At 42.4% G+C, this 15940-nt stretch overlaps 1 protein-coding gene across 4 annotated transcripts in view; it reads left to right on the top strand.

Moving 5' to 3' along the window:
• Positions 1-15940, top strand: part of Dip2a (disco interacting protein 2 homolog A) — an 80589-nt gene that overhangs the window by 30998 nt on the left and 33651 nt on the right. For 3 of the 4 annotated variants that reach the window (XM_038341987.2, XM_038341985.2, XM_038341989.2), the window contains 8 exons: positions 3409-3537; positions 5589-5708; positions 7271-7468; positions 9766-9857; positions 12531-12641; positions 13996-14119; positions 14426-14535; positions 14903-15005. In XM_038341987.2, the coding sequence (XP_038197915.1) occupies positions 3409-3537; positions 5589-5708; positions 7271-7468; positions 9766-9857; positions 12531-12641; positions 13996-14119; positions 14426-14535; positions 14903-15005 (987 nt within the window). The remainder of the gene's footprint in view (positions 1-3408; positions 3538-5588; positions 5709-7270; positions 7469-9765; positions 9858-12530; positions 12642-13995; positions 14120-14425; positions 14536-14902; positions 15006-15940) is intronic. The other variant, XM_038341986.1, reaches the window with a different exon arrangement.

Below are 15940 nucleotides of genomic sequence, written 5' to 3'. Positions count from 1 at the left end.
TTAGCTGTGTCCCTTCTCCGAAGAGGATGACTGGGTATTTTAAGGTAGCTTTGCCGCCTGTGTTGGCAGACGATCCATCCTTTCTCCTGCAGCTGTGCTGTGAGGGCCCCTTTTCCTTTCTCACTTGCTTGGCCTAGCATAGATGTTTTGTGTTTGATTCTACTCAGTTTAAAAAAAAAAAATCTCAACTTGTATTCTATTACCTTACTGCAAATGTAGTTTTGATACACTATTGAGTAATTAAGGAGCACAGTTAACTTGATTTCTAAATTTATTTATTTATTCTTTTAATTTTAAATGCATTTAAAGTTATTTATTTTGTGTGTGGGGGCACCATGATGCATGGGTGGGATTGAAGGAGTTGGTTCTTCTCTTTCCATCATGTGGCTTCTGGGGGTTGAACTCAGGTTGTAAGGGTTGGTGGACGTTGTCTTTACCTGTGGACCCAGCCCACCAGCACTTTGTTACTTTGTGTGTGTGGTCACATGCATGTGTCTGTGGAAGCCAGGTCCCTCCTTCTATTGTGTGTTCCAGGAGTTGAACTCAGGTCAGAAGACTTGCATGGCAAGTGCTTCTATTCACTGAGCCATCCCATTGGCTCTTAACTGGATTTCCAAATACATGTTTATCTTCCTTAATTCCCAAATCCAAAATGTAGACAGCATATTGGAACATTTCAGGGTTTCAGTTAGGAGTGCTTAAGTAGTGGAGTATGTAAGTGTCCCAAATTCGTGCTATTCTGATTTCTGAAATCTAAAGCTCTAGGCCATTGGCATAAGGGATAGATACTCAGGTTGTACGCACCCTCCCTGCCCTCATTACAAAACCATCATTTTGCTTTTGACTCCAGATAGATGACCTTCAGAAGGACAAAGAAAATATATTGGGGGTTGGAGAGATGGATCAACAGTTAAGAGCACTGCCTGCTCTTCTAGAGGTCCTAAATTCAATACCCAGCACCCATATAATGGCTCACAACCATCTGTATGAGATCCGGGGCCCTCTTCTGGCCTGCAGGCATACATGCAGGCAGAACACTGTATGCATAATAAATAAATCTTAAAAAAAGAATAATATATTAAGAAAAAAATTTGAAATGGAACTTATTAGGTAAGGATATTTTTTAAGCATTAGGTTTTGACATAGATATAAACTTCTGTATTCAAAAACAATGCTTTTAGGGATAGTTTTTGTTTGTTTGGTTGGTTGGTTTGTTTTGGTTTTTTTTTGTTTGTTTGTGTTTTTCTTTTTTCAGTTTTTTTGAAACAGAGTTTCTCTGTAGCTTTTGTAGCCTGTCCTGGAACTCGCTCTGTAGACCAAGCTGGTCTCAAACTCACAGAGATCCACCTGTCTCTGCCTCCCTAGTGCTGGTACTAAGAGTGTGTGTTACCACTGCCTGGCTAGGGATAATTTTAAAAGCAGAGATTTTTGTTTTAGGACAAAGTTTCTCTGCATAAGCTCAACTGTCCTGGACTTGCTCCATAGACCAGGCTGGCTTTGAACTCAGAGATCCGCCTGCCTCTGCCTCCCAAGTGCTGGGATTAAGGCTTGTGACACCACTGTCCCTTGCAAAATTTAGTATTATGTCGCTGTTTACAAAACTACTTTGTAGTATAAAGTTATCTTCTTTCTATATCTGCTTTAAAATCATTCTGTTTGTCTGGTTTGGAAGCACAGGATGTTTCCTTACAAATTGAAACATCTTCCTGAGAGATGTTCTAGTGTGTTCATCACCAGGCCTTTCCAAGAAGGGTCGTGAAAACTGTCATTGAAGTGGTGTGTGTGTGTGTGTGTATTCTGTTTTATAAGAAGTAAGTTTATGTTTGCTCCTGTGCAGTTTCTTTCTCTCTACACATTCAGGTCTAACTTTGAATTTTATCTAAGCTGATGAATTGATAGGCGGTCAGAATGGAAACATCAAGAGTGTTAAGAGCCCTATAGTGAGCTTCACAGTGATTTAAATACTGCGGATCACCAGCCTCCACCACAGGCAGGCTCACTGCGTTAAGGGTCGCATTCAGTATGTGGTACAATGCCACATTCGACAGCTGTCCTATTGCCATTTCTTTCATAGTGTTAGGACCAATAGGAATGAGAATTCCTGCCAACTTACAGTCAGTATCTGGAATAGGTTAAAGTACTGTGCCAGTGGAAATTTAAAAAAAAAATTATGCTGAGAGAATGAAAGGAATAATTTGTGTCTTATGTACTCTGTTTTAAATGTGGCAGTAGTTGATTATACATTAAGTTGTTTTAAATGTAGCATTAATTGATTATACATTAAGTTGGTTGTGGTCTCTTGATTTTTAAAGTATTTTGTTCATTTGAGATGGGGCTGTGCCACGCTACACAGACTGACCTTGAACTTGGGACCCTTCTGTCTCTGCCACCCAAATGGTTGGACTTGTAGGTGTGCATCACTTATAGGTGTAGCAGGATCATTGCAGGGATTTTTAACTAGTATATGGGACACTTAGTTTTTGTAGTTAAGTTTTTAAAATTGTTCAGACACAGACATATATCTCTGGCTAGCCTAGAGCTTGCTGTATATACCAGGATAGCCTTAAACTTAGAGAGATCTGTCTGCCCCTGTCTCCTAAGGTACTGTCGTTAAAGGCTTATTTAATGCCTGTCTAGTTTTGTATTTTTTTAAAGATTTGTTTTTATTTTATGTGTATGAATGTTTTGCCTGCCTGCATATATATATGTATACATACATACATACACACATACATACATACACAAACACACACACACACACACACATATGCCTTTTGAGAATGCAGCACTCAGGAAGGCCAGGAGATGGCACTGGATTGTTGTGAGCTGCCATATGGGTGCTGGGCACTGAATCTGGGTCCTCTGATTAAGTTAAGCCACAAGTGCTCTTAATTGCTGAACCCCTGGATATGTACTTTTATTCTTAGGCCTACAAAGATGATGTTTTCATAGCATCCAGCCTACTTTTAGGGAAGTTACAAGGCTAGTTGTTTCTCCACAGTGTAACAAAAGCATGTAGTAGCATTTTATTTTAAATTAAATTTGTTTCCTTGAGAGAAACTTTCCAACTAAGATCTTGTTAGACTGTTGTGTTAATAGGCACTTTGTGATAGAGTTGGTGGTTCTAGGTCTGTCTTTAGTGCTGCCGACGCAAGCACTCTGTGTCTGTCTTTTAAGGAGTTGAATTGGGACACCTCCCAACACATGCACACATTTCTACATGGCACATGTTGGGGTGTATAGGGCCCTGCAGCCTTTGTTTAGCCAGGAAAACAGACTTTCAGGATACCATAATTAATCCCTTGCTTAGAACTCAGACAGTGAAACTCTAGACTGGCAGGTTCGGAGAAACGCTTAACTGCTTGCTGAACTAATCACTGTTATTTGGGTATGTTTTTCAAACATCAGACCTTCACTCTGCCCCACCCGATGTCACCACGGGGCTGGCGGAGCACTCCCACCATGAGCGTCCGCAGGTGGCGTCTGTGAGAGGTGTCCCTCGAGGGCATGGCAGGACCGTGCTGGAAACTGCGGGTGGTAAGAGCCGCTTCTCTTGCGCTTCTGAAACAGCGTCCAGGTTCTCTGTATGCTGTTGTGTCGTCCCTTTCTCTAATTAAGCCAGACTTCTATGATTCTTCTGTGCAAATAAACAGAAACCAGTGTGCAGTGAATGTTACCATAGAAAACACCATGTAGAAGAATAACTGGAAATAACTAGGAAACAGCTCCCCCTTCCAGTTTTGGAGAAGGGAAATAAGCAGCTATGGAAAGTTCCTATACTCAGAGTCGCCATGGCAAGCTGAGTACCATGCCTCATATCCTTGGCAGCCTTTGAGGTTGGTGCAGACTCAGTGAAGGATGTTTGCAGGGGATTTAGAGCTTTAAATAACAATATTAGAAAATAAAGATGTCTGAACTCAGGCTTCTAAAAGTTTCCTTAAGCAGAAAAAGAAGAACAAAATAAATCGAAAGTAGAGGGAAAGAAATAATATATATAAGATTGAACCTTAATACCCACACACAAAACATGGCAGTAGAGAGACACAAGCTGAACACTAGCTTTTGCAAGACCAAGGCAGTTTTATAGTGTCTCGTGGCGTGGATCAAGATACAGCACGGTGAGGCACAGCAAGGATTCCTACTTTATCTGCACTTCTACTCCACAAAGAAGTGGAAACCTTAGCCAGAGAAATCAAGCAGAGAAAAGTAAACAAATAAAAGGTATTCGAACTGTAAAGGAAGAAGTAAAGCTGCCCCTGTTTGTAGATGATATGATCTTGTCTGTGCAATTTCAAAAGATTAATGCATTCATACAGATAAAATTAATAAATAGCTTCAGTGAAGTAGCAAGATACACAGCCATCACAGAAAGATCAGTTTCAAATTATGTTAAATTAAATTAGGATTACCCAAAGCACTCTATAAATTCATCATATAATCCTTATGAAAATCTTAGTAAATTGTTTTCAGAAATAAACTCATCTAAAATTCATAGGAGGATAAGACCCTATTGTTGAAGGTGCCACATACTTTAGTCATAGGACATAGAAAAATTAAGATATTACCAACCTGAAGTTTTTTTTTTTTTTTATCTCTTTTAGCCAGTTTTTACAGTGCTGGAAGGTATTCTCCTGGGAGAGAAAATTAATCAACAGTCTGATCTAGCTTTGAACCCTGCAAGCTAAAATAATTACTGGCCCGGCAAGTCTTGCCCACTGGTGTAATAGTGGCATTAACGTTATGGGAATGACCAACTATTATCCGATTAGATTTAAGGTAGCTTGTAGTCAGAGTCTGCCCTTTTGTTTCCCAGCCTCCCAGACCCGAATAATCACATGAAAACTATGGTATTTACAACACTGGCCTGCTAGATCAGGATTCTTATTAACTAACTCTTGCATCTTACATTAACCCATTTCTATTATTTTATGTTTTACAACAAGCCTTGTGGTTTGTTACCTCTTGCTTCTTAGGCAGCTACATGGCATTTCTCTGATTCTGCCTACTCTCTTTATCTCTGTTCTGATTTCCTACCTGGCTTTACTCTGCTAAGCCATTGGCCAAAACAGTTTTATTCATTAACTAATAAAAGCATCACATATGCAGAAGGACTTCCCACATCATATCTCCTTTTCTGTCTAAATAAAAAGGAAGGTTTTAACTTGGACATAGTAAAATTACATATAACAAAATAGGTATGCAAGAATTATAGTTACAATATTTCTTTGTGAGTCTAAAGTTTCATATCTAATTTATCTTTTATCATAATAAAGGAAAACTAACTATAACTCTCTGTCTTCAACTCCACCAAATACCCTAGAAGAATATAATATTACTTAAGTAAACAGGAAGTACATTGTAAGCAACTTCCAACACTCTAGAATTGACAGAGACATCTCGCTGCCTGGACAGTCACTTGAAGTTCTGTACCATTGTCAAATGGATTAGTACAGTCTACAGTGACTGACAGGCAGTGCCTGGCTGGATTTGCTACACTTAACAGTTTGTCGTCAAACCTCCCACCCAGTGCATGCTCCAGTGGGTGTGGCATCACACAGCTTCCGTCCTCTCTGCTCTTCCCTTGACAGGTGTGCCCGTGAACAGCAGGGTGTCCTCCAAAATCCAGCAGCTCCTGAATACCCTGAAGAGGCCAAAGCGCCCTCCGCTGAAGGAGTTCTTCGTGGATGACTTCGAGGAATTACTGGAAGGTAGTGTTCTCTGACTTGATCTTCCATGTTTTGTGACTAGTGTGGCCACCAAGTCTGGACGCAGGCAGCTGTGTATTTCCTGTGAGTTACCGCGTGTTGTGACACAGTGAAATACCGGTCAGCATGTGCAGCTGGGAGTATGGAGCCACACTGACTGCTTCCAGTACACGGGCAATAGGAAGCTTAGGGCTCAGAGTAAAGCGATTTAGCATTTCTCTGTGCATCTAGTCCAGTGGTTAGCACCTCATATAAATACGGCCTGTATTTTGTTTAATTTAGATTAGTTAAACTTTTCTTTCAGATTATCTAAATTTTGATTTAAACTTTAAACCCGAACTTCTACAGATTTAAATAAAGCATTTGATTTTTAACTTACCTTTGACTTCTTTTCCAAATTTTAGGTCCTCATTTATAAATGAGTATTTATTTAGAAAAGAAAGAATGTAGATTTATTTCTTAAAAGAAAACTAGCAAAAATAAGAGAAATAAGGCAATGTTAGTGCATGTGTGTACATGTATATGAGTGTGTGTGTTGTGTTCATATGTATGCGTATGTACGTGCGTGTTCATGCTTATGCGTGTGTGTGTGTGTGTGGTGCAGCCAACAGTCACTGTATAGCTGATCCTTAGTCTTTTGGGGGGCAGAGGGCTCACCCTAGCCTAAAGTTGCAATTTCCCTACCTCCCCCAGTCTTTCCGGAGCTGGGATTGCAGGTGGGTTCACCACGCTCAGCCAGCAGTTTCCTCTTTTCTCTTTTCATCGGGGCTGTTGGAAAGAAAAGTCCTGTCGCCACCCCCAGCCTAGGCTGGAAACTGAACCCAAGGCCTCACACCCATAGCTAAATACTCTACCACTAAGCTGTGCCCACAGCCTGAGAGCAGTTTTATTGAACACTGGGCCAGTTCTCCTCTCAAATAATGTTGGTGATTGTTTTAAATTATTAAGCTTATTCATTTTATTTTATGTGTGAATATTTTGCCTGGTACATATGTGTGCATGTACCATGTGTGGGGTTGGTTCCTGCAGAGGTCAGAAGAGGGCATCTGCTTCCCTGGTGCTGGAGTTAATGGATTCTGAGACCTACTAGCAGTTATATTCTTAACCACCGAGTGGTCTCTCTAGCCCCGGTGCTGGTGGTTCTGTTGCCTGACTGCAGAGGTGGTTCTGCTCACATGATCTGAAGTGAGCCAGTCTCTAGGACCTGTTTCTCAGGCTCTATAAAGCCTTCCTGCCCTGCTTTGGAGCTGCGGGGTTTCCCATACCACAGTGCATCCCCCAGTGAGGAAAGCAGAAATGCTGTCCCGAGGTCAGCTTTATCAGGTGACGTTGTGGTTAATAGAATGGCGAGTAGGTTTTGTCTCAAAATTATTGTCTGTAGCCAACTTTCCTTTAGCCCTTTCGTTAATTTGTCTGTGGCTGCAATGATGGAAAATCAGATTACTGTCATTTTTTTTTTTATAAATTTGACTACAATGTGAGATCACAAAGTACAGTCGCTAGCAATCAGATATGTGCACAGTACTCTGAAATGTCAGGTTTAAAATCTTGATGTTGCTTTATAGTTCAGCAGCCAGATCCAAATCAGCCCAAACCTGAGGGAGATCAGATGGCAGCGCTGAAGGGAGAGCCTCTGTCGGTGGAGACTTCGGGGCCACCATCTCTGCTGGCTGCGCTGCAGCTCTGGGGCACAACACAGCCCAAAGCCCCCTGTCTGACTGCCTTGGACACAGCGGGGAAAGCCACCTACACCCTCACCTATGGCAAGTATCAGCAGGCGCATGGTGCGACCTGTTTACCTTGTACTGTTGTGCGTGGGCCACACAGTATTGGTGCACATTATAGAGCAGAGAAGTGTGCCAAGACGGAACACCTCTTTTGTGTGTCTGTGTACTTGAGACGGAGTCTTACTGTGTAGCCCTGGCTGTCCTGAAACTCGATCTGTAGACCAGACTGGCCTTGAACTCAAAGTGATTCACCTGCCTCTGCCTCCTGAGTGCTGGGATTAGAGGCATGGACCACCCACACCTCGCCTGACCACACTCTTGATGTCATAGCTTTCTGTAACAAGTTTTGATACCTGAGAATCTTCCTCTCTTTTTGTCAGAGGCCATCTTAGCTGTGTGCAGACCATGTATTTCAGGGTCTGTTTTTTAAAAATATTTATTTATTATGTATACAATATTCTGTCTGTGTGTATGCCTGCAGGCCAGAAGAGGGCACCATACCCCATTACAGATGGTTGTGAGCCACCATGTTGTTGCTGGGAATTGAACTCAGGACCTTTGGAAGAGCAGGCTATGCTCTTAACCTCTGAGCCATCTCCCCAGCCCCCTCAGGGTCTGTTTTTGAAGTAGCTTATTGGGTAGCTCTGAATCTCAGACCTTAATGGACATGGCTTTGAATCTATTTGAGAATTAACACCTTGGCATATTTGAGACTTTGTTATCAATAATGTGTTATAATTTTTCTTTCTTTTTTTTTTTCCTGTGTGTGTGCACACGTGCACACGGCTTGTGGAAGTCATTCCTTTCTTTCCACCATGCGGGTTCTAGGGATTGAATTTAGGTTGTCAGATTTATAATTTTTCATGGAGAGCCTTGTATGTTTCTTGTGACACTTAAGTCTTAAATATTTAAATGGTATTGTAACTTTTTTTCTGTCTTTAAAAGTTAAATGGTGTTTGCATGTTGATAAATCTGGCAGCCTTACTGAGTTAATTATAAAAGATTCTTGAAGAACATAACCATAGCATCCGCAAAGAACAGTTTTATTTCCAGTTATTTTACCTTTGCTACCCTCTTACTGCTCTGTGTGAAATGTTCAGTCTGATGTTGAAGCGGATGTCCCCGCCTTGCCTCTGCGCAGAGGAAGGTCTGTAGTGTCTAACATGGCTGTTACAGTTCCCGTCTGGCTTTTAATGACACCCTTATCTCATTAAGGGACTTTGTTTCCCCCTCATTCGTCGTTTAAGAAGGACTTAAATCTGGTATAGTCATTTAAAATTGTGAATCATTATTAATTCTCATCCACCTTTTGAGATTATTACTTTATTTTTCATTTTTGTTTCATTAACATGGCAAATTATGTTGATCAGAGATTGTATTCTTGGGATAAAACTGACTTGATCACGAACCATTATTATGACAGACAGCTAGATTCTGGGAAATGTGCATGTGTTATTAATATTCTGAATTGACCTTTAAAGCAGGCTGAAACCATGTTTGGAGTTGAAATTTTTTCATTGATTTCTCAGGTCTCAGTTCACACATGTCAGCATAGCACCTACTTCAGTGTTATTTACATGTGAGCACTCGTTCAGAAAGGGAGCGTGGCCGCCAGACTGCACAGGAATTGAAGGGGTCTAGCCGGCATCTGTGTTTCTTCTTGGAGATAATGTGTACTGTGAAGTTGAAGCTGCAATGGGTGTTAGCAGTGGCCTCTGGGATCTCCACCCATCATTACTCTTGCCTTTCTGCAGACACATGCCACCCCCTGCACCCCCCTCCTTTCGCAGTGAAGCCATTTATTTTGAGAGCTCATGGGGTGTGGATGCTGAGCCCGGCAACTGCTCACCGTGAGGGCAGCATGATCCTTGGCAGCTGTCATGTTCTGAACCAAGCGCTCTCCCAAGTACACAGCAGAGAAGAAGATATAACTCACTTCCTGATGTTTACCACTCGAATGATGTCATTAATGAGTGCTTAAATTATAAGACTACATCCACAATGAGCTGTTAGTTGGAAAAAGCAGTGTGAAATGTGATCATGTTCCTTAGAAGTTATACATACTCTGCATACATACATATATGTAGTATGGTCTTTTTGCTGACTGATTTTTGTAATAAAACCCCAATTTGTATAAATAAAAATAACTTTAGGATTTTTTTTTTGAAAGAAGCTGTGATAGTCCTGGCAATATTGTACTAAACAGTTAATAGCTGGAAACTGAATCTACTGATAGAGAAATGACATTCTATAGGACATGTGCTCGCTGCATTAAATGTTAGCTGTTAGCTTCTTACACATTAACATTGCTTGTTACTTTTGCTTTATTTTAGGCAAACTTTGGAGTCGGAGTTTAAAGTTAGCGTATACGCTACTTAATAAACTGACTAGTAAGAATGAAGCACTACTTAAGCCTGGAGACAGAGTGAGTAGTGAGAATGTAACTGTATTGGAATGAGTCAGTTGAAATTGCTGTTCTGTCAGTTGTTTAGAATTACAGTTTAACATTAGAAATGGGAAAATTCTTATTAATAGGAAAAAAACTTGTGATAAGAATTAAATGATGTCACACCAAGGACTCAGCAGCCAGGCACCTGTGGCTAATGTGGATTACTAGATACAGAGTCAGGGTGGAGGCTGAGGACTCAGCAGCCAGGCACCTGTGGCTAATGTGGATTATTAGATACAGAGTCAGGGTGGAGGCTGAGAGAGTTTACTCCTAGTTACTAGGAGGTCAGGGTGGAAGTTGGGAGAAGATGATGAAAGTGGGGTGTCTTGCTAGCGGCCACCCAACAGGAAAGTGTCGATTGACAAGATCATGAGAATTCCAGGAAGCAGTCAGTGCTTGCCTCTGTCATGTGAGCTCCGTTCCACAGCAGCTTCCTGTAAAGCCCCGTTTAAAACCGCTCGTAGACAAAGCAGAGAGAAGACAGGCTGAATGAGAAAGGAAGGAGGGAAACACAAAACAAGGTTTCTAGGGCAGGAGAGATGGCTCAGAGGTTAAGAGCACTGGCTGCTCTTCCAGAGGACCTGGGTTCAATTCCCAGCACCCACATGGTGGCTCATGATAGTCTGTAACTCCAGTTCCAGGGTCCAGTGTCCTCTGCATGCATGTGGTGCACATACATATACATGCAGGCAAAATATTCACACACATAAAATAAAAATAAATATTTTAACAAATGACACAGAGAGAGAGAGGATGAGAGAGAGAGAGCGAGAGAGAGAGAGAGAGAGAGAGAGAGAGGTGAGAGCAGGAGGGAGATGCAAAGAGAAACAAGACAGAAGTCTAGCCTATTCAAGACACAGCATCTGATGGATACTATGAACCCAGAAAAGAGACAGAACAGAAGGCAGAGCCACTTGAATGTAGCAGTGACAGAACAAAGCCCTGCACCTGGCAGCAGGACAGTGTGCACGCTGAAGGACATGTGCAGACCCGCCCCCAAGCATACACCAGAACTTTGTGACCTCAGGGACCCGGAAAAGGACTCAGATTTTTGGGGGTGGGAGTAGAGAATAATGCGTATACTGAACTGATCATCACAGTGGTTTTGGGATGTCTCAGCGCTGACACTGGGGGAAGTGGCTTCAGCAATCCAGAGGGAATATGATTTTTAGCCTGTACTTCCATTTGCAAACAGGTTTGAAGATTTGCAGAACATGTGTGCTCATGCATGGAGAGGAGAGGACAGTACAACCTCAGGTGTCCTGTTTACCTTGTCTTCTCAGGCAGGGTCTGTCACTGGCCATAGAACCCCAGGGATCCACTCTCTCCACCTTCCCACTGCTGGGATTACAGTCACACACCACCATACCTGGCTTTTAAAATGAAGCTCAGGTCCTCACACTGGCGTGGCATATAATTTGCCACTGGAGGCATCTCCCCAGCCCCCAGTTTATTTATCTGTTCTGAAAAGCATTCTGACAGAGACAGAGACCTCCAGATACTTTCTTGACTTGTGAGAGTCTCTACAGAGAGGGTCGCGATGAAAGTTCTAGGAGATGGTGGTGACGGAGTTACCTGCCAGTCACCCGGAAAACGCAAGCTGCTATGATAATGTCCAGAGTGCATAAACACCTCTGCAGAGTGGATTCCCCAAAGACATCCTTTCGCTACCAGATGTCTTGTCTTACAGTTATAGCTGAGGCATCCACTGTTAAATCATCTTTAGGAGGAAAGGGTTTCTTGTCAACAAACTTGGTAGATACGCAGCTTGTAAACCGGAAGTACAAAATGAAGGTAAATAGATACAGCTTAAATTTTCTCTTAGATGTTGAGGGCTAAGGTAAACTACTGTTTGTCTTCCCAAAGGCTCTCAGTTAAGTGCTATTCTGGCTTAATCCGTATGATTACAAGATCAGTTACTACATCTGGGCCTTGCAATTTTCTTGTTTTTCTTGTTTTTTTTTTTTTTGTTTGTTTGTTTGTTTTTGTCAGAGTAGCCCTGGCTGTCCTGATCTGTAGATAAGGCTGGCCTCAGGCTCACAGAGCTCCGCCTGCCTCCAGAGTGCTGGGATTAAAGGCGTGTGCCCCCACTGCCCTGCTCAGATAGTATTTTTTAGTGACAGTTGGAATTATGGTGGACTCAAATAAATATTTATATGATTATAGGAAACAAATTAGACACCTAAATATTTTTAAAAATAGAATGCAAGGGAAGAAATATTTCAAAAAATTTGGATGATCAAGATGACATAGTAGGTTATGGCACTTGCCTCCAAACCTGGTAATGGGACTGTTCATTGATAGTGCCGGTCAGTGGATGGGTGTGAGATCTGGCTCTCAGTCTGCGTGCATTGAAAGGCCTTGGCCTAAGCTCTAAACTTTTTTGTTCTAAGTGTAGTAAAGGCTGCACTACAGACTTTTTACTCAAAGTTACATTTATAAGGAAATTTGAAGGGCAAGAATGAGTTTTGACATCAGATTTTCTTTGAGACAGGTTATCTCTATGTATCCTTGATCAAAATTAGATTTTCTGAAGTAAATGTGAAAAAAGCCCATAAATTATCTATTCTTTAACTAACAGAAATTCTAAAAGATGAAAAGTCTCAATCATTCCTGAGTCTCAGAGTTTTTGTTGTTTTCTTCTTGTAGGTGGCCCTTGTGTTTCCAAATAGTGACCCTGTAATGTTCATGGTTGCATTTTATGGGTGTCTCCTGGCAGAGCTGGTTCCTGTCCCTATAGAAGTACCACTGACAAGAAAGGTACAGAAGTGGATCAGGCCCAGGACGCAGTGCCCCTGCAGTTCTCTGTGGGTGCAGGGTGACTAGCTTCCTCCTCACACTGGGGTGCTGGCTTAAGCAGGTGCTTGCACAGGGCAAGGCTCTAACAGGCCTCCCAGGACCATAGAAAGCAGCTAAGAGTTTGCCCACAGACGCTGCTCTTGGGTGGACAGAGCTGTCATTGCTCACAGACGCTGCTCTCGGGTGGACAGAGCTGTCATTGCCCACAGATGCTGCTCTCGGGTGGACAGAGCTGTCATTGCCCACAGACGCTGTTCTCGGGTGGGGCAGAGCTGTCATTTCATCTGTCTGAATTTTTCAAAAGAAACCATGAATGTTTTGTCCTCCAGTGAACAGCATTTGTGACTCTACAAGCTTTTCTGGGGTTTATTTATTGAATTAATTATAACATCAAATAAACAGGACAGGAGTGCTCTTGTATTTCTTGTTCACTTATGTGGCAGGCAGTTTCTCACTCATAAGTTGGTAATGTGAGGGACTTGGTTGCTCTAGATGGCTATACCATTTCGGATATGAATATCAGTAGTCTGATTATTGAAAAACACTGAGCAGAATAGTCACGTGTTCTAGAAAATCAGGCATTTCTGTCCACTTATTTTCTATATTCATGCAATTGTCAACATGAACTTTATGAATAATAAATGCTCAAGAATCCCAAAAGTGAAATACATAAATAAGACCCGTGTATCTCCAGGGGTCTAATGTGATGACCATGCACTGAGTACAATGATTCTTAGAGGAAAAGCTGAAGATTTGTTAAGCTTGAAGGACATGATTGAAATTTCAGGTCATGCATAAAAGGAGATCTGAGTGAAGGGAAGGTGTTGTTATGCACAGTGCGACTGTGATGGGCACACCTGCAGAGTCGTCTGTGTGGTGTTGTGTGCAATGCGACTGTGATGGGGCACACCTGCAGAGTCGTCTGTGTGGTGTTGTGTGCAGTGTGAGTGTGATGGGCACACTTGCAGAGTCGTCTGTGTGGTGTTGTGTGCAGCATGTGATGGGGCACACCTCTGGAGTCGTCTGTGTGGTGTTGTGTGCAGCGTGAGTGTGATGGGGCACAGCTCTGGAGTCGTCTGTGAGCTCCAAATTGCTTCAGTGTACACTGCTTTTAAGAAATTAATCCACTGTCCAGACCTTTATATTTCACTGTAAGTAAAACAAAAAATGCTCTCTAAATTTCAAGATAATTGTTTTATTTTCATGATAATAAAATAACCCGCCAATGATAAGCCTGGATGATTTTGTAAGTTTTCTGAAGGTCAGTGCTCTTGTTCCCTCCACCTCTGCTGCCATTTTGCTCTGTCTTCTGCAGGACGCAGGCAGCCAGCAGGTTGGGTTTCTCCTGGGAAGCTGTGGGGTGACCCTGGCCCTGACCACAGACGCCTGCCAGAAGGGCCTGCCCAAAGCACCAACAGGAGAGGTGGCAACTTTCAAAGGTGAGGCTCCCGGGCTCAGGTCTGTGTTCTGGCTACGCTGGTACTTGGCTTTGCCTCCTAGGTGTGCTGTGCGGAAAACCCCACAAGCCTGGTGGGTCTCTAGCAAAAGTGGTGCTTATTCAAAGTTTTCGTGATTGAGTATCTTCACCTGTTTTGCCCTAAGCTTATCTATTTAAGTAAAAGGAAATGGAAATAAAACTTGACCCCCACAGCCCCGGGGCTGGTGACTGCCCATTGGGCCCAGGTTCCACATGTGGAGCAAAGCCTTCTGACTGCCTGCCCCCCTTATCCTGTTTACTGTCATAGGTTGGCCTCCCCTCGCCTGGCTGGTGATTGATGGGAAGCATCTGACCAAGCCTCCCAAAGACTGGTATCCACTGGCCCAGGACACAGGGTCCGGGACTGCCTACATTGAAGTAAGGACATGCTCATTTGGCGCGCAGATAACATCACTCTCGGCTTGGGCCTGGATTTTATAAGACAGATAACTACTTAATTGTCTTTAGACCAAGTGTTCCTGTCTCACATCTACCCCAGATGTATAAAGTGTCACATGGAACCTTACTTGGGTCATTTCAGGTTTCCCTCTGACCTGATTCATCCCTAATTGTCCTCCCTAGGATGCAGGCAGGTAGGATGCAGCTGTGAGCACTTTTCCAGTTCCCTTAAGAGCTAGGCTAGAAAGGCTTTGGATGGTAATAAGGGAGAGAGGACTCCAGCCTCCTCTGTCAGGTGTGGTTGCAGAAATATATATTGATGTTTTTCTTCCTTGAAATTTTACAGTATAAAACCAGCAAAGAAGGCAGCACGGTAGGGGTCACTGTATCCCATTCATCGCTCCTGGCACAGTGCCAGGCACTGACCCAGGCATGCGGATACATGGAAGGTAAGGTCATACATTCAGGATTGCAGCTCTTGCTGCCTGCTAGGCACCTGACATGCCTGGTCTCATCCTAGAATCTGTTGCTGTGCAGAGCACATTAACTTATAATGCAGCTGCCCCCGGCAGAGGGTACAGCTTCTCCTGGTACCCTTGAGAGAAAGTCTTGGCTTGTGCAGGACTGGGGGGTATAAGGTGCCCCTCTTAAGAGCATGGGAAAGTCTGACTAACACTGAATTTATAGTGTGTGAGCCTTGTGCACCAGTGATTGATTCATTGATGCGTAATGAGCTGGATCAGTTGTGGATGTACTGAAGGGCAGTGCATTGTGCGTTATAAAAAGTAGAATATACTCAGCCTGGGACATCCTTTCCTGCGACTGTTTTCATTTTTAGTAAATGTATTTGTGGCCTGAGCAATCATGCATGTAAATGCTTAAATATAATTTTTAGGATCTTAGATTATCTTTGTTAAAAAGCAGCCCCCATTTACTTTAAATTTTAAACTAATATTATTTTATATTACTAGGTAATAATTGCGTATGTTTAGGGGATCAATTTGAAATACATTATTTTAAAATCTAAAACTGAACTCATAGTAGTTTTCTTACATTACAAGCCGAAATTGAGCAAAACTAGAAACTAAAACTGAATGACATATTTAAATACATAAAATGTGAATGTTTAATCTCAAGGGTTAGCTTGTGGACATAGTTAGAAAAATGGATGAGCATTTCAAGCACTTTAATGACTTTTAAAAGTTAGAACTCTAGAGCTGGAGAGATGGCTCAGTGGTTAAGAGCACTGACTGCTCTTCCAGAGGAACTGAGTTCAATTCCCAGCAACCACATGGTGGCTCACAACCATCCATGATGAGATCTGGCGCCCTCTTTGGGCCTATAGGCAGGGCACTGTATACATAATAAATACATAATTCTTCAA

The sequence above is a fragment of the Arvicola amphibius genome, chromosome 9 (genome assembly GCF_903992535.2).
Source record: "Arvicola amphibius chromosome 9, mArvAmp1.2, whole genome shotgun sequence".
In the NCBI taxonomy this organism is placed as follows: domain Eukaryota; kingdom Metazoa; phylum Chordata; class Mammalia; order Rodentia; family Cricetidae; genus Arvicola; species Arvicola amphibius.
This window is presented reverse-complemented; position numbering and strand designations above follow the sequence as displayed.